The following is a 21,920-nucleotide window of genomic DNA, read 5'->3' as shown; positions in this document are numbered from 1 at the left end:
AATAAGAATACTCACCCCGGAGGCTAGCAGCTTTACCCTAGTTCCATCCATCTACCAGCACTGAGGCGTGGTATGTGGTAAAGTGCCCTGTTAATTTTTTTACATTTTCATTAACGTGCATGACTCAGCTGTTAGCCCCACAGCCTTCCTTTACCTAGGCTTCGGGCCGGGATGCTGCTGACCGTTTGTGAGAACGCCCCAGGAGGTGGACTCTACCCTGGGACAGAGGTGAGCACACGGCCCCACTTACTGGCTCTGTTTTTAATTACCAAAGCTCCGATAGGCAGCAGGGATGGCGTCCGCTAGTTGTGCATGTTAATGAAGGTGCTTAATATTCATGAGTCAATATTTTAGGGCAGCGAATGGTTGTACAGTAGGTGCATATATGAATGGAAGTTTATCATGATTAGGCAAATCAAGAGGGAGAGCAAGCGGCAGGGGAAGGGAAGATGGATTTCTCCAATAAAATTAACTAAGGCCGCCACGGTATGTTCTAACCCCCCCCCCCCGGCCGCCTTTTCTCTTCCCCTTGTGCTTTGCTGAGCTCTCTCTTTCCTCAAATTTATGAGGCCAATTACAAAGATGAGCTTGGAAGTTTCTGGGAACTTCACTAAGTGCAAACGGCGCTCCCCGCTGTTCCCATCAAATTAATTAACCGAGCGCTATTGATGGCTGTCCGGCTCCGGCGAGAGATTTAGCTGGAAGGGGAAGCGCCGGCTTTGGATTTCTGGTGAATTGTGCCGTTTGGAAATGGAAAGGGCCCGCCCTGTGCTGCTACCGCCGCTGGGAAGTTGCAGCACCAAATGTAAGGGCGGGAGGCGGGAAAGAAGCGGAGCTGTGGCCAAAGAGACGCGACAGCAGGAACCAGGATTTGCACTTTCGTCGTCCGCGGGTGACGCGCCTTTCTGGGCCGCAGACTCCTCAGTCAGCGTGAAGGCCTGTTGCGCCCACTCAGTCCCTTCCAGGCGGGATTGGATTTGTCAGAGCTGCGGCGGGGAAGCCAAGGGCTAGGACAGTACAGGGGCTGCGAGTCAGAGTGGAGAGACAGCAGGCGAAATGGTTGCCGGCGGGGTTTTCTGCGTGTAGTATGGTCGCCAGCGCCAGGCTGGGGAATTCCTGGAGATTTTGAGAGTGGAGCCTGGAGAGGACAGAGCATGGTATGCCGTAGAGTCCACCCTCCAAAGGAGCCATTTTCTCCGGAACTGATCTCTGTAGTCTAGCAGTCAGTTGTAATTCCGGGAAATCTCCAGGCCTCTCCTGGAGGCTGACAACTGTACGTCCCCCTGTTGCTGCTTCGGCTGCCCTTTCATGGCAGGTTTCCCTGACCCGGTCCCTGACTGTGCCCCGCCCCGGCCTTTTTTAGTTTTGAGTTTTTTTTAAAAAAATCAGCAATTGCACATCGTTATAATCTGTTTAACAATACCTGCTGGGAGAGCCTCTTTTACAGTATTAGACAAGCTAGGAAGAGAATTAACTGCCAGGCCCAAAGGTGCAGCTGCTCATCAGAGCCCTAAGGCCCCTCCTTACTGTGTACAGTGAGCGCTTTCTATTTCTCTTTCTTTTAACAAGGAGACTAGTAAAATGTAACAAGGAGACAAGATGTACTAAATGTAATTTTATTTGGAGCTGGCCTTGTTTGGTTTGTTTTTGTCAGTAGTTGCATAGCTGGGTAATTAAATGCAAGCAATATCTATTGGATGGCCCTAGACGGCAGAGTGCTGTTTTCTGTAGGAGCAGAATACTAAGAATTGTTCATCCACCCCAGGAAGCCCCAGTCCACATTTGCATGGAATTCCTCTCCCAGTTATCTGCTACAACATTTAGTTGAATTTTAATTTTCAGGATCATCAGACTCAGTCTTTAAGCAGACATAAAAGCTTCCTAGACAAGGAACTGCAGCCCATCATCGAAGACCACCTAATGAGCTCCTAAAACCCATCTTAATTTCTGAAAACACACACACTAACACAGCATGGCTCAAACCTGCACCCAGTTCCAATGATCAACGAGTCCCGAGTTTTATGCTTCTTCACACAAGAGGTCCAAAATAATCAAAAAAGCAGTGTCCCTTGCACTGTCACTTCCAGAAATCTGTTACATCATTTTACAAAAAAAGATGCATGTACATGTGAGCAACAGGGACATACACATTTCAATCTAGCAATTTCTTTTGTAAACAGGAGCTCTGTTTTATACACATAATTCTCGTGTGTATAAATCCCTGTTGACTCAGATGTCTGCTGTGATTCCTAAGATGGTGAATCTTAAGATTCCTATTATGGTGATGTGTATGCTTAACAACAACATTCCATTTATATACCGCCCTTCAGGCTAACTTAATGCCCACTCAGAGTGGTTTACAAAGTATGCTATTATTATCCCCGCAACAATCACCCTGTGAGGTAGGTGGGGCTGAGAGAGCTCTGGGAGAGCTATGACACCCAAGGTCACCTAGCTGGCTTCAAGTGGAGGAGTGGGGAATCAAACCCGATTCTCCAGAATTAGAATCCTGCTGCTCTTAATCACTACACCAAACTGGTAGTGGATAGAGCTTTTTCCATCTCCCGCAATACTAGAACTTGGGAGCATTCACTGAAGTTATTGACAGATAAAAAGAAATACCTATGAAATATTGTGGGGCTTGTCCTGAATCCACTGCACATTAACTTTGTCACTGTATTGATGAGCTCCAGGCAAACAGTCATGGGGCACCTTGGGACCAACAACTTAGGTATTTGGTTGTTTGGTCCTGGAAGTAATTCTATCTGCTTCACTTACAGGTCCAGCTAGACAAGCTGAGTGGCAGGATTTCAGTGCTTGGAAGACATGGTGGCATCATGAGAGTTTATGTATTAGGGAACATCTGAGATGCTGTAAGCCAGTGCAAAAGATACTAGCCTCATTTGAACTTAACCAGGCTGCCAGTGCTTACCACCCAAAAGATCAAAGAAATGGATTCTTGAGGAAGAGCCAACAGGATCTGGATAGTATCCATGTTTGGGACAACTCATTCCCCTAAGGGGTTCATGTAAATGTTTCAGGTCATGCAAAAAGGGATAAACTTTTGCAATAGTTTACAGAAAGAAATCACAGCTATTTTGACAGTGTCATCCTATGCACCTACTCCAGTCTAGGTTTACTGAAGTCAAGGGTTGAAAGTAGGGCTATAAATTTTGTTGACTGGAGCAACTCTGCACAGTTTGCATTGTAAATGACCAAGAACAGTGAGATGAGTTGCACATGAAACATCTGAAGAGGGATACTACATTCAGATTCTAAATTCAAGTAACCAGGGAAGCTGAATCCCATCAGCTCAGCAGTGGAGGACTCTATCATTCCCTCTCCCCACCAAGTCACCAAGATCATTGTTTCAGTTGCCTTATTCAGGTTTGATCAGCTCAACCCTATACAGTCTTCTCAGCGCAGACCTTGTAAAAGTATAACTGCAGGAGCAGCAGATAAAAACAAGAGACAGAGATGGTGACATCAGCACTAAGGAGCATGTGTTAAACTCTTTATAGTTTCTGCTACTTCACATACACGTTTAATAGATTTCAGGTGGTTAGCCCGATGAAGGGGGTTTTGACTCCTGAAAGCTCAAACCTTGGAAATCTAGTTGGTCTTTAAGGTGCTACAGGACCCTACTCTCACATTTAATGGGAGGGACAATAATGTGGAACCCTGCAGGATTTCATGAAATGATCCCAGTAAAATAAGGACAGTCAACACTATCCTCTAAGACTTAGAAGCAATTAACGTTTGGAAACTCATGTAAGGGTTGTAGGAAAGGCCAATGGAACCCGCATTGAAATACAAAGGATGCATGTTTTGCGATGTCATTATAGCCACTGGCCACAAGAGGCCCCCCCCTTCATTGTACACTTGATACAGTAGCAATGCAGTTAGCATCAGCGCTTGTGTCACCTGGAAAAAGAAGGGTTTCAGGGTGCTCTGTTACTATAGTGGGTTAGGACTGGGGAGACCAAGGTTAAAAAATCCACTCTGGCAGGATGCAAGAGAGGACAGTTCCTGCACATTTAATATCTGTACAGAAAAGGGAATTTTTCCAGGTAGTTTGTAGGGCACAGGTTACGTACGTGTATGGAGCTGTTTAAATGTACATAAAGTCTCCCTATCTACCATATATTCCCCCCCCCTCTCTCTCTCACACACACACACACAAATTCTTCTGCAGCCTGCATTTCTGTAAGTAGGGCTGGTTCTTCCTCTGTATTATACTGTATTTTTAGTGTGGTCTCCAACTCTGTTGGTGCCCTTCACAATGCTGCTTGGGAGTAAGTTCCACTGAACTATGACTTAATTTCAAGCTACACTTCCTATAATAAAAACATTTAAAATGATTTTTTAAAGATAAAACTGGTACTAGAGACCAGCTAACAGCTTCCCTGCATGTAATCCAGCATGACTGCCAACCAGATTATCAAGACAAAAACACTCATCAACAACAGCAAGGCCCACAAGTGTCACAGAACTGACCAAGCACAAAGACCTACCTTCCTAAACAACACACAGGTGCTTGGAATCTATGAAGAGTACTGGAGTACTTTCAGAATTGGTCTGTTAGACCCCAGAACACTTAATTACTTATTTTTAAAAATTCTATGGTTGCTGAAATGCCAAACACAGGAGTCAACCTTTCCTTATAAACACCAGAGAACAAGGGAAAAACTGGTGCTTAACTGCTTTTCCATGTCCTACCGTTTTAGAATACTTAGGGCTATTTATGGGGTAATGACTAGAAAACATGGCTGAATACGTCATGAAGTGGCAAGCACTCTGAATGGACAAACCTTCAGTAAGACAGGCTGACAGTGAATGTTGGCCAGAGGAAACAGCGTAAACATGGGATCTGCCCTGCGCTTTAGGAGTTCCATCCCTCAGTATCAGAGGTGCGTTATGTTCTTCTGAGCTTCAGCAATATTCCTGTAACGTGCAGCCACTGAAACATTCTCGAGCTTAGGAACTCTAACGTGCAGAAGAGTTGTTCCTTGAAGAGGTGGGGAGGAGAAGTCTATGATGCACAGAAAATACAACTAGTAGCTAATGGCTTTGACAACTACGTGTGATCTAGCGGTGTGAATTTTCTCACAGAAACAAGATCATCCACCCACCCCCATCTTAGGCCAAATCTCTTGGAAGCAAAAATCCATTATAAAAGAGGATTACACCCATCAGGAATGAATTGGGGCCCCTCATAAAATACAGGGCAGAGTCTCTACTGAGGTTTGGGAAAGTTGTGAGCATGCCACTGCCCCCATTCCCTTCCCTTCCCTTGCCACTTGGTTACCCAACTGCCCATCCCAGTCACTTGTGAAAAAAACCCCTTCAATGCAGGAGCTGGAGGCTTTGATGATTTAGAGCTAGGGTTAGTGCCTGGGTGTGAATTGTGGCTCCCTGCCACCAGCACAATTACTGACAAAGGACAAAGAAAAAAGTTATCCCTTCTAGACTCTGATCAAGGGGGTGGGGAAGCTAGTAGGAATGTCATCAATGAAACCATCTAGCCTTACCATTGGGCAGGCCAGGAATTACCTTCCGGTTCCCACAGTTACCATGTATTCAACTGAGCTCATTTTCTTAAAAACCAAAAATTAACAATTCAGACAGCAATCAATTTAAGCAAACTTTCCCGGTACTATTCACATTAAAAATGGTGGTAGGGCTTCAGAAAATGCAATATGGTGTCATCAGCCCCAAGCATACTAGCCACAGAAACCAGCTGCAAACAAGCACTGTTCTTCATTGGTTGAGCTTCTGTATACAGTTTCTTGTTCTGCATTTCCCTTGTAGATCTTAAATAGTCTCTTCTCTGGAAAAAAGATTTTTTCTTTTAAACCAGATCAAGCCACCCTTTCAGTCTGTTAAATTAATCAGGTTTTCATCACAATTCCATCGTTATTCCAACCAAGAATGTTATTTATAAAAGAACTTTTAAAAATGGGAAAAGATTTTTATTGCCTTTCAAAGACTACAACATTATTTGTTTCCAACAGTAGTGAGTATAAAGGAACAATGTTAAATACATCCACTAGTGTTAAGCTGGAGCCTTAGGATATATTCAGGAAAGTCTAGAAACTTAACTGTATAAGAACAACACTGCTGAATTAGACCAAGGCTCTAGCTAGGTCAGTATTCCAAAAGTGGCCTACATTATTCCCCTGAAAAGCCCACTCATATGGCCAGAAAGCCATTGTCCTCCCTGCACTGCTCCATTTAGCCATCACAACTCCTAGCCATTGCTGGACCAACTCTCCACGAATCTGTCTAATACCCCCCTTTTAAAGTCATGGGCCATCAGCACGTTACAGACATTAATTACACATTGCATACCATGGATGACAACAAGTACTTGTTACAGGAGGGGATGAAAAAGCTCTGGATCCAGTTTCTCCACAAGGTTTGGTCTTTCCAGCTGGGATGACACTTTGTATTTATTTATTTGCATTATTTATAGTCCCCCTTTCTCACTGAGACTCAAGGTGGATTACACAGTGTCAGACAACACAATCAACAGCTGGGACATTCAACAAACAATGCAATTGGGTAACGATTTCAGAAATTTGAAAACAAGTAGAATTCCAATAGAGTTGCATCCCGCCATCACCCTGCTCAAAATTTTAGTTCTATATATGATCCAGAGCAAAGATGTGTCCTACAATTTGCATCCTGGGCTATCCTTCTTTGAGGTCTTTTAAGCAGGGACTAGATGGCCATCTGTCAGTAATGCTGATTCTGTGACTCAGTATGAACTTAGGCAGACCATGAGAGGGAGGGCACCAATGGACAAACCAGTGCTCCGTTCTGGTGGCCTATTTTATGTGCTTAAGGTAATGGTGATTGCCACTTTGGAGTCAGGAAGGAATTTTCCTCCATGTCAGATTGGCCAAGGATCCTAGATGTTTTTTCCTTACTCTAGGTATCTACGTTTCTATATCATACAGGTACAAAAGGCAGCACTGGACCAAAATTGCAGCTTTTTAGAGAGATGAAAAAACTAAGGTACTAGCCCTCAAGGTAGTGAAGACAGGCTTGGAAGCATGTAGGCAATGCCTGGACAGATTTCAGTAACATAAGCACATCTGAGCAGCAGTTCTGGTGGTCGGGGTAGGACTTCTGAGCCCTGCTAATTTAATTAGTTATAATTAATTAACACAGAAATTGGTTTATCTTAGTATCTTGAACTTTTAGCTCAAGCTACACCTAAAGCATTCCTGAAACATGTTCCTCCAATTTCCTTTTAAAAGCCAGATAAACTGAATCTTTCACTGCCAATTTTTCTTAGCGCTAATAAAGCACCTTCCTAGTTATTCTGTCCTAATTTGCCCAGCTGTAGTGTCTATATTCCATACAGCAATCTGTCTTTACCCTCCTTATGGGTGTACTGACAAACAATTCCTAATCCTGCAAGGAAAACTACTTCTATGATCAGTATTTATTATGCAAATAAACACATCTATATTAGTGGTGGGGCAGTATTACCATTTGGGAAGTCTTCAATTGTCTGAACACTTTAAAACCCAGCCTATTTACTTCATTTATACCCTACTTTTCTCTTCAATGGGGACCCAAAGTAGCTTACTTCATTCTCCTCATCTCTATTTTATCCTCACAACAACCCTGTGAGGTAGGTTAGGCTGAGGGTATGAAACTGACCCAAGGTTACCTAGCAAGCTTCCATAGCAGAGTGGAGATTCAAACCTGGGTCTCCCAGATCTGAGTCCAATACCCTAACCACTACACCATGTTGGCATACTAGCAGCTTTCACAGGAACAATGTCTTTTGCAAAATGTTTTTAAATCTATAATTTAAAATCTATGCACTCCCCCCATTCTTCCTATTAGACCCTTTAAATGGCATTTCCAGTGTGCAAAATGCTTTACAATAATTTCCTCATTCATACTTATACTAATCTACTGGAGTGAGATTAGTGACCTCAGTACAATCAAAGCCAGTTAAATACATTCAGAATCTTGGGCTTTTCCCAAACAAGAAACTCAATGACCAGAAAAGAGTTCATTGTTTGCCTTGAGTACACACAAATATTCATTAGGGAAACCAGATGAGCCTCTGTGTTGAAGGGCACTGTAAGAGCTGCACGCAAACCCATCACTTTCTTCCATTACCAGTCCCTCTCATGTGGTTCCCGAAAAGGAAGCCCCAAATGCATAAATACATCTTTCTCAGTGACAGTGGGAAGAACAACTCCAGACCCTGTTTTGAGGCCACCAGGTCCTCGAACTACACCACTGTTGAGGGCATGCTCCGACAGACTCATGCCCTTTGTCCTGGCCAAAGCCCGCATAGAACGGTTGAAGTGGGCTGACCCTGTGAAGTACAGCAGGGCACAAGCAAACTCAGTGTAGGGCACCACAATGATGTCAAGACGCCGGTGGCGATGGTCTCGGCCTGGCAGACAGCACACTCCCAGGTACTTCTTCTGGTTGCCATTGTCCTCTTGACTCACCAAGTCATCTGTAAGAAACCCTAAGAAGAAAGGCATAAATCACTGAGGAGATGACAGGTTGTCTGGATGACTGCAAAGGGCTATAATCCTTCCCCATTTCTAAATTTGTTCTAGGGTTCCTTCCTTGCTAACACCAGTACCGGGCTTTGCCTGACCAATATCATTTTGAAATGATCCTGGGAGATACATTGTCACCAGAAACAGTTCATGGTGTCCTACATGAGGTCCTGCACTACTCTGTCAGAGTTACTAGCATTTCTGTTCCTTCAGGGACATCTCTAGGCCAGTACCTTGGAGATGGGCAAGACTTAAAGGAATGGATGGAGAGATGTGTGATCTTGGCACATACAGGCCAGAATGAACCTGGTTGGTAATTGAGCCACGTTCTGCTCACTATGGGCCTCATGTTAATAGGATGTAAGAACAGATGAAATTCCAGCAGGTCTTAACATCTCTACAAAGGAAAATCCCAAGAACTGAATAATATGTACTGTTAAAATTATGGCAAGCCATATAAAGTCTCCCTGTGTATGATCTTACAGCTCTCCATGCAAGCTGCTGTATCAACAACCATTTATATGTTCCAGCTGTCTTTAAGAAGAGGGTAAGTTAATTCCACCTAATAAAACATCAGAAATTGATGCTTTCAGCACTACAAATAACTGTCAGACCAACTCAACATACTAGCACCAATGGCTCCTCTGGGTTGTTATCCTTGCTATTTCAAAGGGCTTCCACAGCACAAAAGGATGCAGCAGCATATGCCAGTATTCCTAACCATTTTATAGTCCATGCTGATATCCTCATACCAGTTCTCCGAAGACTCTCAAGCAGTTTGCTGAATACTCCTTGGTGAGAGTGCCCATCTGGGTGGGTCACTAACACATCCACATCACCACAGGTGGACTTGCCCCGTCGGAATGAGCCACATGCCACACACACCAGTCCAGGTTTGATAGACTGGGCAGCTTCTCTAACCTTCAAGAAAAGAAAACGTCATCGTCATTGTCACTGTCATCGTCATCATCATCATAACTGTGCTTATATGCCACTCTTCTAGACAGATTACTGTCTCATCCAGAGCGGTGAACAAGTGAGTGTTATTATTATCCTCACAATACAGCTGGGGAGCTAGGGCTGAGAGGAATGGCTTACACAAGGCCACCTGCTGAGCTCATTAAAGTAGTGGGAATTGAACCAGTAGAGTGCTGATTTGCAGCAAAACCACTTAACCACTGTGCTACAGCAGCTTAGAGGGATGTGAAGCCATATTTCTGCTTATTCAATCTGATCATTATTGATGGCTCTGGCTTGTCCAATCTCAACACAGTGGTCTATAGCACACAGCACAGAATTCTGGAGAACAGCAGCTTCTGCATTCACAAAAAAAGTTTACACCCTGGAAGTAACCTCAAGCAAGACTCAGCTACTCAGCATTTTATGCAAATAATAATACTTTGTGCTACCATAATCCAAATCCTGTGTGAGAAAGCTGAATTCAGTTACACACATACATTATGCAAATCAAACAAAAGTACATTTAATTTCTTATTCTGAATAATGTACTTTACTTTGGCTAGACAAGGGGTTGAGCAAAGACCTAAGACGTTGCTTTGCCTCTTGACTACAGAAAATTGTGTTCAGCCCCATTACAATCTCATGGAATTCACTAGAAATTCACCAGGTTATCTTAAAAACTACTAGGGATATACATCCCAATTTTCCTTTTAAAATGAAATAATTCAGTATGCTGAGTCTTTGAATCATAGAAAAACACTTCAGCTATGTTCTTTTGCAGTCTTGCAGGCTGACAGCAAAAATCCTTCCAAACAAGAGATGTTATCCTGGCTGTACAGCTGGAGACGCAGATTCCAAACGAAGTGCTTTGTCCAAAGTGACAATAGGCATCAGTGAAGAAACAGGTGCACAAAACCTTTGCTGTTGTTGTTTACACAGGAAGAGAAAACAAGAGTAGTAGTAGTAAGGTGAGTGCGCCATAGTAACCACCCCCAGCTCCAAAGCCACTCAGATGAGCCAAAATGACAAGCTGGCTAACTCTGGCATGGCCTTCTGCAGGGCTTTTCAGAAGTTCTGCCAAGGAGAAGCTCTAGAGCTGTAGAGCTGTGTACAAAGTCTAGAGCAGGCAAAGTGCTGGCACTCTCAACCCTCATAGCACAGGAGCCATACCACCCCATCCAGCAGCTCCCCTTCACTGACTCAGCTCTGATGGCTCCATTAAAGAAGTATTTGATGGTGATTTCAGTATACAGGGTTATGGGTATTAGGATGCCAATCAGACCAGCAGCTGCAAATCATCCATCTTAGTAAACAGAGACATGACTGCCAGATCAGAACATAGTGGATGAAGGGGGGGGGGGGCTGCTGAGTGTCCCTTGTCAGTGTCCAGGATCATCCTTCATTAGTGAGGGATAAACCCATTAACCTTTGCCCCACAACATTTGGAATAGCCTCATGGCTTTTCTAATGCAGATCTCTTCCCTCTGCCTGTTTTACATCATCAATGAGGTTTTCTTGAAAGCAAGCCAGCACCACACTGGTGTATCCCACCACCTTGGAACTCAAGACAGACAGCAGCTAATCCTCTCATTCTCTCCTCTCTTCTCCAAGGGGGGCAAAGTGATAGGTAATCCCATCAAACCCACAATAGGTCAACTCCCAAGCGCCAAAGTTCCCAAAAGAACTTTAATCCTGAACAGAGGGTGATGCTCTACCTGGCAACTAGTATTCTTCTGGAGCAAGCACTGTGACTGAGTGACAGTGTCATGCTGCCCAGTGCTGCCATGGTTATTTTGGCAAGCAGGGGAAGCAACGGAAAAAGCACCAATGGCTTAGGCCCAAGAGCCTGTGCCTTACAATGCAAACATTTTTATTAGTTGCCTACCAGCCTCTATGAGGCCACGACCCAATCCCAGTTGAACCCACAAAAGAGAAGGAAAAGGGACAATGCCAGCAAAACTTCCTTTACCCACCATGAACGTAAGTAGAGCGTCCAACATCCTGTTTCACAGTGGCCAATCAGTTGCCCTGTAGAGTCACCAAAGAGCATAAAGACACTGATGCTGCCTCCCAACACTGGTGTTAAGGGGTTTGCTGCCTCTGTTTATGGAAGGCTCCCTTGAGTTACATGGCTAGCAGTCACTGATGGACTTGATGACTCTAACCCCCTTTTAAACTATATATGCTCATGGCCATCACCACTTCTACTGGCAGTGAATTCCACAGTTTAAGTGCTCGTTGATTAAAGAAGTATTTCTTTTTATCTGTCAATAACTTCAGTGAATGCCCCCAAGTTCTAGTATTGCGGGAGATGAAGAAAAAGATCTCTCTATCCACTACCAGTTTGGTGTAGTGATTAAGAGCAGCAGGACTCTAATTCTGGAGAATCAGGTTTGATTCCCCACTCCTCCACTTGAAGCCAGCTAGGTGACCTTAGGTCAGTCACAGCTCTCCCAGAGTTCTCTCAGCCCCACCTACCTCACAGGGTGATTGTTGTGGGGATGATAATAATATACTTTGTAAACTGCTCTGATGTGCGATGTGTGCTATTAATTTATCCTGAAGGGCAGTATATAAATCAAATGTTGTTGCTGCTGTTGTTGTTATACTCCATGACATGCACCACAGGAATTCACAAGATGTTACTAAAGCACTGCCTTTTTATGATGCCCTCTGTGGACTGATTTAAACATGATACTGTCATGTAAGAAGAACTTATCCATATTCTTAGTCATCTCAATTAAACAACACCGCAGTGTGTGCAACATTAGGATACCAGAGCAATGCCTGCTCAGACTATGAATCTCGGTTGTTCTAAACATGCACGCAAAGCATCTGAGAGCCCAGTGTTGATGAGATGCTGAACATGTAAAAGATCACATGGTTAAGATCTTCTTACATGCCAACAACATGTTCAAATGACATCCAAGAACTCATTTGCAGAAGGATGGTATAACAAGTCACGGGCTAACAAAGACAGGGATGAGAGCTGCCAGTTTACAACAGCAACATTAAGAAAGGGAAGTACTTCAAAGATAGACTGAATTATAGGTTAGCTCAAGAGAAAGTTAACACAAAGCTCACAGGTTCTGCAAAGCACAGACTGTGGCAATCCATCAGCTGAGAGACAGCGTAAGACAGGGCATGGCTTTTCTCCATTCTCATTTCATCTGCCAGGAAAATCTAACCATAAGGAACTTCACATTAAACACAACTCATGTAAGAACACTAAGCATGAAGATGAAGCATGCCCCAACAGTCAATTGTCCCTGATACACACTGCAATCTTGTCTCCCAGGGAGAAATGATCTCTTGAAGTCACTGTGGGATTGGATCCACATGGAGATCATAGTCCCATTCCTCTCTTTCACTCCCAGAAAATTAAAAGATCATCTTGCCTTTGGTAAAAACTTTGATAAAGAGTAATGGTTCCAAGCTTAGGGGCAGAGTATCCTGCAGCAATGAGTGCCAAACTTAACAGCCAGGAATGACGGAGACAGGAATTAGCCTGAGCCCTTTGCCAAATAATTAAGCTCCCAATTCAAGAAGCCAGTCTGATCCCCATTTTTCATTTGATGCAGCATCTATGCCTCCAAGAGTACAGGGCAGACCCAGTTTTGCACACACGTGCACATACACATTCACACATACATCACCCAAAGCTGGTTAGGAACAGAAACGCAGCCCATACAAGCAACCAACTTCTATGCAAAACTGAGTAATTAGCCATCATGGCAGCTTAAAAATAAATAAATAAAAGTACGTTTTCTTTGGGATTTACTAAACTGGAAAGTAGAAGACATTTAGAATATTGATGTCACCAAGTCACCAAAAGAAAGACATTAAGTAGATTTTGCATGTGAACCAAGCACCACTCAACTTTGGTGAAATGAGAGTATCACCTTTTGGCCCTGTTCACAATCCTTACATGAAAATGAGATACTCACAGTCTGCTCAATTTCTGCAGCTTCTTCCCGTGGCATGCGTTCCAAAAAGTCATTGTAGTGCTTCAAACCAATAGCCTGCTGGGTGGTGAGAGAGGCCTTCATGCGGATGTCATCCAGATTGCGAAAACCCTACCCAAGCACATGGGACACTCAGACAGACCGCTTCTGATAATTCCTCCTCTAAGAGATACTGTTTGTTCCTATATAAACCTGAGCTCTGTCACGTGAGACTGGAGTAAGGAATCAGGACAGACTTCCTTATTTGATTATCCTATCTTCAGCTTAGTATTTGCAAACCATTTGTAGCGGGGAAAGGGTACCTCCCCGCATGTGAATTATTGCTTCTTTCAAGTAGGGCACTACCAAAACCAAGCTGTCAAAAAGAGAGTATTTCCAAGGAAGAAAGGCAAAAGATTAACCAAGATGGTGACACTACATAGCTCTATCGCAATAAATAGTTGGGAGATTGAAGAATGACACAATGTTGCTACTAATTACAAAGAAATTAAGGTTGATATACATAAGTATCGCCTATTCCCATTATGAACCATTCCAGTGATCTTCCGAAGCCCTACTTCGATCTGTCTCTCACCATTGTTGTCCCCTGCTTAGTGAGTGAAGACTTCCCCCAGCCTCCTCTCAATTTTAACCTGAGTGATAGCAAGGATGGGCACAAGAGAGATTTGCTGCTTAACCCAATTAGTTGCAAATCTCCAATCTTCCTGGCAAGAAAACGGCTGTAAGTAAGATGCAAATTCCTACAGATTGCCCTAACATTTGTACCACAATGCAAACAAAATAGGTAACAAATACAGAAGAAACTTTAGCAGTGCCTCATATTGTTCAGAGAAAATTACCTGCTGGTACCATAGCTGAGCCGTCTTGACTCCTGCTCCCCAGATATTGGAAAATACTTCCAGTACTGACACACTCTCATTTATGTGGTCCAGCTTGCGTAGATGTCCACTCTCCAGGATCTCCACAATCTTCTCTGCCATCTGCTTCCCAATCCCAGGGATCTTACAGGCTTCCTGGAAGAAACAGTTGGCCAGAAGAAAGGCTTAAAACCTGATCCACTAGGAAAATTTTACATATTTGTAGCTTAGATAGATTCAAGTTCAGAGGCAACTTAAAGGACCAACAAGATTTTCAGGGTATAAGTTTTTGAGAGTCAAAAAGGAGCTTTAACACTTGAAAATTTGTACCCTGAAAATCTTGCTGGCTTTTAAGGTGTTACTGGACTTGAATCTTGCTGTTCAACTGCAGACCAACATGGCTACCCATCTGAAATTATATTTGTAGCTTGCGTACCAAGCTTCAGTTTCCAAGTAAGGGAATCCTTTACAAGGGCAATGAGTCTTTTTTTCTTCCCAGTAATGCGATCTCAGAGCTTGTCTGTGAGATTTTTGGTGGGCAGAGTGGGGGAAAAACTCCAGCAGTTTTCATTTTAAAACACAAGGATTTCTGTGGCATAATATTGCTTCTGAAAGAGGTCAAGGTCTGAAAAAATTCAAGAAAAGCCTGTTTTTGCCCAAGAACTATTTTTCAATTCTTCTAAAGAAAAATTTGAAATATGGGCAAAAACACATTTTAAAAAAATCTATGAAACAGTTTCTCTTTCGGAATGAGTGAAATGCTTTTAAGACAAGGTTTTACTCATTCAAAATGTACAATATGAATATTTTATGTAAGATAATTTAAAGCATTGGTAACGATTCTTGTGTATACTACATACATACTCAAAAGACAATATAGTGTGTCTAATAATAAACTATTGAAAAGGTCAGCGCGCTTTAAAGTTTAACTCAACATTTTAGTGGCTGCTAGTCCTACTGTTACTGAATTATATTGTTTCTGTCCAAATAATACACTGGTTTTTGTTTGGTACAAAATCTGTGATTTCTATTTTCCATTTTTATTTTTTCCTACCTCTCGAATTACAAAAACTAAGATACACAGGCTGAAGATAGCATAGCATGCAGCAGTTTGTGACTCTTTTCAGCACTGGCTACTCAGCAATTCCGCTTGTAGAAAACTAAGGCATTCATACTTGTAAATTTCAGAAATGTGCCAAGTGCTACTTTTTATATGTAAACTAAGTTATATACTTTTTATAGAAGTAAAGTAAGTATAAGTTTGAGAAGACAATATTGCATATATTTCATTTTTTCTTCACATTTCCGTTTTCCCCAGAAAACAAAAACAAAACAAAAATCCACGGATGCAAGATGTTCAGAAATTTTATTTCTCCACTTACTATTGGTACAGCAGCCCAAACCATAATTCAATAATAGTAGTAAGCAAGCAGAGGCAGGCTGTAAGCGCCTTTGCTCTTACAAACTTGCAGAGCAGCAGAACTCCTAGCCCAATTCTACAATGTAAACAACAACTGGGAGCTACGCATGTGACACAGAAAAGAAGGAAATTGGCTACCCCACATATTCAACAACTATTCCCTTTGCATTGCACTTACTCCCATCAACAGGAAGCTACTGATATTTGAAAGAAAAGTAGAACTGTACATGACAAAAATTTCAAGCCCTTGCTCCTAGCCTAGTTACCTGGTAGGACATGACTGGTTTGGGGTAGCTCTTGAGTGCATTAATGGCTTTGGAGTAACCTAAAGCCCGCCACTTGTCCCCCTGGACAGAGTAAGCTTTTGCCAGCACCTCCAGCTTCTCCGTAATGCACGGATTCTGATTAATCTCCTTGCTTTCAGAAGACAGAGCACAAACCCATTTTCCAGTGGGAAATGCCATTGAAGAGTCTCCAGAAGAAATGTTCAGATCTCGGCCTGACCTCAATGCCTCCAGCTCTCCTTGAGCGATGTCAGGGTCTTCCCCTTCACTTCCCTCATCATCAGAGGCCCTCTTTAGACAGAGACAGTACAGAAAGCAATAAAATACAGCCATCACAATTGGCTCACAATGTTCCAAGCAGACAAGACTCTAAAATGCTAGGCACTGTTTAGTCCTAAAAGGTCTATACCAATACTTAGGCAGGACCAGTGTGAAATGCAATGAACATCAGTCAAACTTACATTTGCACATTCCCCTTTTCTTTCCCAAGTTATAGTGAATATCTTTTAAGGATAATAAGCCACCTCAAGCAGGTCTCTGGAGAGGCAACGTATAAATTTTCTAAATAAATAAATAAGGAAATGCAAGTGGCTGTTGGGTGAATAAAATGCTGTGGCTACTCTTAGATTATCAAATTGAGTATGCATGTGAACATGTATGAGGCATGTTGTCCTAACCTACAGCAGCATGATAGCAGCATACTTTACTTCTCCATCCTGCAGCCACTAGAGGGCAACAACATTCTATAATGAACAAACTGGGCATTCTTTTGACAAGGGAACACAAAGGATGTAATAGAGTAAAGTAAAAAAAAAATAAAGTAGACATTCATTAAGTTCTGGTCAAGATGCAGTATGTTTTTGCTATTCAGGAGTTATACACCACAATTAAATAGCCTACTAGCTGATGTTAATTTTGAATATAGGTCTCTTAGCCCACAGCAGAAAGAGATTAATGTTTGGTTGTCAAATGGCTGCCTCAATAGGTTTGCAAACCCAGATAACCACATGATCAGATAGCAGGCCATGCATCTTAATCACGGAAACAACTTGCTAAATGTTCTTTATTCATTTTCCTATAGTTCATGGGTAGACGAAGCCAAGCTTGATGCTGATCCACACCCAGAGTAATTCAGGAAAGTACATATTATGAACTTTCAGGAGAGGCCCACCTACAACAAGGACACAAGCTTGTTTCATTTGCCCCTTTCAGAAGAAACATGTAGCTGTATCTATACAGTACATCAGCTGTTTGTCATCATTCACTCCAAACACTGAGAGTATCCCTTGACTCTAGATGGAGCTTCATACTAGTTTGATTATTAGGAAATCCCTGGCCTAACCTACAAAACTGCTTCAAACCACAAACGTGGGATGCCCACTGACCAGTATGCAAACACCTGCCCCTTTGGCTTCCCACTGTCCTGTGGAATTTGCTGCACTGCAAGGAGAGCTGAGCCCCGTCTGCGATTCAGCCTTTAGCTCCATGACTGCACCATCCATCTGGCACTGGATCTTCTCACCCAGAAACTGTGATTGCCTCTTTGATACGTCTGCCACATCCAGGTACCTGCCAGGAATCAATATCCAACGGAACTCAGTAACTGGATTTGAAGACATCCAATGGCTTGAGAAAGCAAAAAAAGAGGGAGCTTGTGCACTATCTCTGTAGCTAAATGTCCTTGCACCTCCACATGCCACTAGCAATGTTAACCCACCCTGGCTTCCTGTATTCATAAGGCACTGTCAATACTCCTCAGTTATAACATGCAGCTACCTGGTAGCACAATCTCTTTTCTTATGATTTTTTTTTTTATAAATTGTAGGTTTTGCCTTGCACTAACCCTAATTTGTTTTTCAACTTGCAGTAAACAGTGTGTCTGATTATGAACCAGATATACTGTTTGTTGCAAGTCATAACAAAAAATTCACTAGTAGAGAAACAGATACCACAATTTATATTCATTATTCAATTGGTGATATGATCAAATAACTCAATTAACTGTATTTGACTAACCCATTAGATTGTGGATAAAAGTATTGGGACATGTGATTGCAATGTATTTCATACCTCTGCTTTCGCTAGGCCAGGTACACAACTTTTTCACAAAACAACATAAAATCAAAATAGCAGGGAGGCACAACACAACTTTGCTCTGTGCATTCCCATCCCAACAGAAGAATTTAGTTTCTATCTACAACTTGGACTGAATAAAGTATACAGAAAAGACTTCTACCTTTCTGGGATGAAAAGACTGTAGCCACTGGTGCTCAACATCTTTTGCTCTGCAACACATGAACTCAGCCAGGAAGCCTTCACCAGTTGCAGTCCTGGGGGTAACTTGGCTAGTTTGAGGAGCCGGAAGGCCCTGTTACAATCCATGCCTTCATCCAATATAACATGTGTCACATCTGACGAAAGCTGGCTGCACACACTCCCCCCATTTTGAATGATCTGCTTGCGGAAGATCTCAGCCCTGGCCTGGCCCATCCCTGCTTGCAGTACATAGGCCATGACTGGTTCCAACCACCCTGCTAAGGAAAACCATAGAGAAAGAGACTCAGTGGAGTGGAGACTGATTTAATACCTCACAAGAATCTGACAGTTTGAACTCATAACTAATATATAGAAGGCTAACTGTTCTGTGGCATGTAGCCAAGATGTTACCGCACAGTGATTCAACTGAACTCTTCAGGGGTAAAGCAGCTTCTTGCAAAGCAAACTCTTCACCCATATTAATCTAAAACACAGCATGGGCAAGCCATCACATAATCTAAGTCCCAGAACAAAGACAGGGAAGGAAACAGAAGACTCACGGTGAACATTTCTGGTTTCTTCTCCTTTCAAGACTTTTGTGGGGCCCACCCTCTGTGAATCATCTTTGATCTTCTTTCGTTTAGGGAAAGCTTTGACAATTCCTTGAAGCTCCATACAACACAGATCTCTCTCTCAATGCAGAATAAGTAGGCTTACTAAAGAAAATCTTGAAAATACAAAAGTTTAGTTACTAAAATCATACACATATGTTTGAGCAATTTCCTGACTCTCCCATCTCTGAAAGATCAGCCATTTTGTGATCCATGACAACAACTGTTTCACAAAGCCCTACAAGAACCTTTAGTCCAGAAGTAGCATGTTTAATGGAATACCTTAATTCTGCAATGATCTTTGCTTATGACCAACTCTAATGGCAAATAACCAGCCAGAAAAATGAGAAATACAATAAGGTAACTTGAGTTCAGCTGAGTGTTTGGAGGATGCTATATATATTCTACAGTAAATGAGAGCCTGGAGGGCAGGGGCTCCCACCTGAGACCTAACATATTAAGATTAAAAATCTGGTAGATGCAAAGATTGGTTGGCATGATTCTTTACGTTTCACTTTCATAATAGTGCTGTCACTTTAGGAAACCGGGTTTTGGTATCATTGGATATTACAGCAACAGTGGTAGATGAATGGAAGAGTGTTACTCAAAAACAAGTTTACCCTAGAGCAATGATACTCACTCAATGGCTCTGAGCGCCATTTCCCAATTTGGGCAACAGCCCAATGTTCCAGGAAAATAAGCAAGGTCATTGCGCTGGACTATTTGTATTTGGCAGGAAATTTCCACTTTGAAACAGGGACAGCAGGACAGCTAAACTGTAAGCAAGCTGGCTAAAGGGTGTGTGTGGTGATTTTACACCCTTTTCTCCACGACCAGCTTGCCTTCCTCCTCTGGGCACCCTGGCAATCTCACTCTTTCTCTTGACCTGCTCTGTGCTTCATGTGGAGTCAGCAAGAAGGCAGAGAGAAAAGCATTTATCTTCACTCAAGATCCAGAAGAATAATTGAATTGGCTATATATATTTAATATTGATAGTTGTATCTTATTACTGCATTACAAGTTTGGTGGGGTGGCACAAGGGCATACAATAGTAACATGATTCTTTTGGTTGATAGTAATTGTGTATGTGGCTCTCCATGAAAAAGTCAGTACCGTTGCACTAGAAACTTGAATTAGAGGGGCATCTCCACTTTCACAGAGAAGGAAAGAAATTTCAAAAAAGGGGAACCAATGTAATCCAGAGGGTTGACTGTTACATTTGAAATAGGGTGATTTAGGATGGAACCCTAAACACATTCACTAGCGAGTAAATCTAAATAAAATCAATTATCCTTATTTCTAAGAAAAGGTGCTAATGATGGCAGTGAAGGATTTAAACACCAATTTAAAAATAACTTTTTAATTTTATTAAGTTTGCTTCTTTCTTCTGTTTAAGATTTTGTATATCAATGGTCAATACTTTTAAATTTTGCATCACTTGTAGTTATAAAAAAGAAAATTAAGGGTTTTTTTAATGCAGTCACTAGTAAATTTGGAGATAAACTAGCAGAGCAAATTCTCCCTACATCCTGTTCTTTAAAATAAATATTCAAATTGCAGAGTTCTCCTGTCACATTTCATCTTTTTGACATCTTTGTTATACTGTTTTTCTGTTTGTAGGAACTACATTTCCCAAGTGGGGAATATCCAAAAATGTATCATCATCATGACACTTTTGATATACACGATTTTTCTGTGTGGGGAAAAATATGGCAGCCCTAAATGTAGCATTTTCTAAAATGTGCGCCATCTACCTCTAAAAACAGAACTGCCCAGGATAGCATTTTCATAAAGGGAATAGGAACCTGGAGCCTGCTTGCGGGGAGGGTGGAATATAAATATGATAAAATAAAATAAATAAAAAAGGGAATAATGCAGGAGGGCACTTCTTATAAAGGTAATAACAGGGACATTTTATGTAAAAGTCTTAAGATAGCTCTTTCCCTTCCACCTTCATACTGCACTGTTTATTAGATGTGTTATACTATCTTTATACCATTGTTCTCTAATTGTGAAACCCATTGGACCCTGTAATTTGTGAAACACAAGCTATTGTATTACACTGTCTCAATTAAATTGTTCTTTAATTGTGTAAACCATTTTTATTGCATTGCTGATAACATGTATTGTATTGGTCTTTTTGCATTGTTCACCTTCAGGATCAACAAGAAATGCAGATGATAAAATGCAGTAAGTTAAAGCATGACTTCATGCAGGGACACCTAGAAGCTAATTGGGAGAACATATGTTTCCCCGTTTGAGAGAGCCCCTAAATACCACAGCCTGGAAGCCCTGCCCCTACTCCCAAGCCTTGGTTTTGTGACTGTAGATTCGGTGAGAAACTGTGTGTTTGGTGACACCATAGGCCTGATTCTCACATGTAGGAGAATGTAGTAAAATGCTAAGGTAGTAGAATGAACTGCCCCACTTCAGATTGTAGGTGGAGTTTCGGGTTTGAAATGCTCCTGTACTTAGGGGGGAAAGTCCGTGTAAACAGAACAGCGGGGGGAAGGGGGAGCGGGTCCCGATTTTCTCCGTGCTGTGCTAATTTTCCACTTGCACGGCCTTTAAAAAAATGTAAAGCATTCAACGCTGGAATTCACCAGTCTGAAAGCATGCTATCATTTCTACCACCTAGTTTATTCTCCTCTATGTGTGAAATTGCCGAGGTTTCTTTTTAACCCGTTTCGCGGCTAAGGCCGGCTAATGAAATGTTGCGAGTCTGAGATGGTGTAAACGATCATTTGATGGTGAGCAAAGAAGAGGCTGCCAGGGCGGGCCTCTCCTGTGCTTTCAACAAGGAAGAGACCTGGCCTGGGAAGGGCCGTGGGGGCAGCCCAACCAGAACCCAAACACCCTTCTCGTTTAGTAGCGAGAACGATAACAAGGCCGCAAGCTAAGCGGGAGGGAGGCGAGATTTATTTGCGTTTTATTTCACTTACCGAGGAAGAGACTGTGGGAAAGAAGGGCGCGAGCCCAACATTCTTTTCCGGGTCGGGTCAAGCGAGGCGGAAGTGTAGGCCG

At 42.4% G+C, this 21,920-nt stretch overlaps 1 protein-coding gene across 6 annotated transcripts; it reads right to left on the bottom strand.

Annotated features, from left to right (window-relative positions):
* Positions 1-5,957: 5,957 nt before the first annotated feature.
* POLL (DNA polymerase lambda) lies at positions 5,958-21,895 on the bottom strand. Of its 6 annotated transcripts, none has more exons than XM_054984054.1 (9): positions 21,839-21,895; positions 18,846-19,012; positions 18,266-18,563; positions 17,415-17,598; positions 16,012-16,320; positions 14,308-14,481; positions 13,451-13,579; positions 9,296-9,464; positions 5,958-8,506 (listed from the first exon to the last, which is right to left on the bottom strand). In XM_054984054.1, exons 2-9 carry the CDS (start codon positions 18,958-18,960, stop codon positions 8,142-8,144), a joined length of 1,743 nt encoding a protein of 580 aa, XP_054840029.1. In that variant the 5' UTR covers positions 18,961-19,012; positions 21,839-21,895; the 3' UTR covers positions 5,958-8,141. The 6 variants fall into 6 exon arrangements, with proteins under 6 accessions (XP_054840029.1, XP_054840031.1, XP_054840030.1 ...); XM_054984056.1 differs by having other exon boundaries at positions 13,451-13,528; XM_054984055.1 differs by having other exon boundaries at positions 18,266-18,560.
* Between the last annotated feature and the right edge of the window lie 25 nt (positions 21,896-21,920).

Source organism: Eublepharis macularius, chromosome 6, assembly GCF_028583425.1.
Source record: "Eublepharis macularius isolate TG4126 chromosome 6, MPM_Emac_v1.0, whole genome shotgun sequence".
Taxonomy (NCBI): domain Eukaryota; kingdom Metazoa; phylum Chordata; class Lepidosauria; order Squamata; family Eublepharidae; genus Eublepharis; species Eublepharis macularius.
The sequence above is the reverse complement of the archived record's forward strand: the minus strand, read 5'-3'. Positions and strand labels throughout refer to the sequence as shown.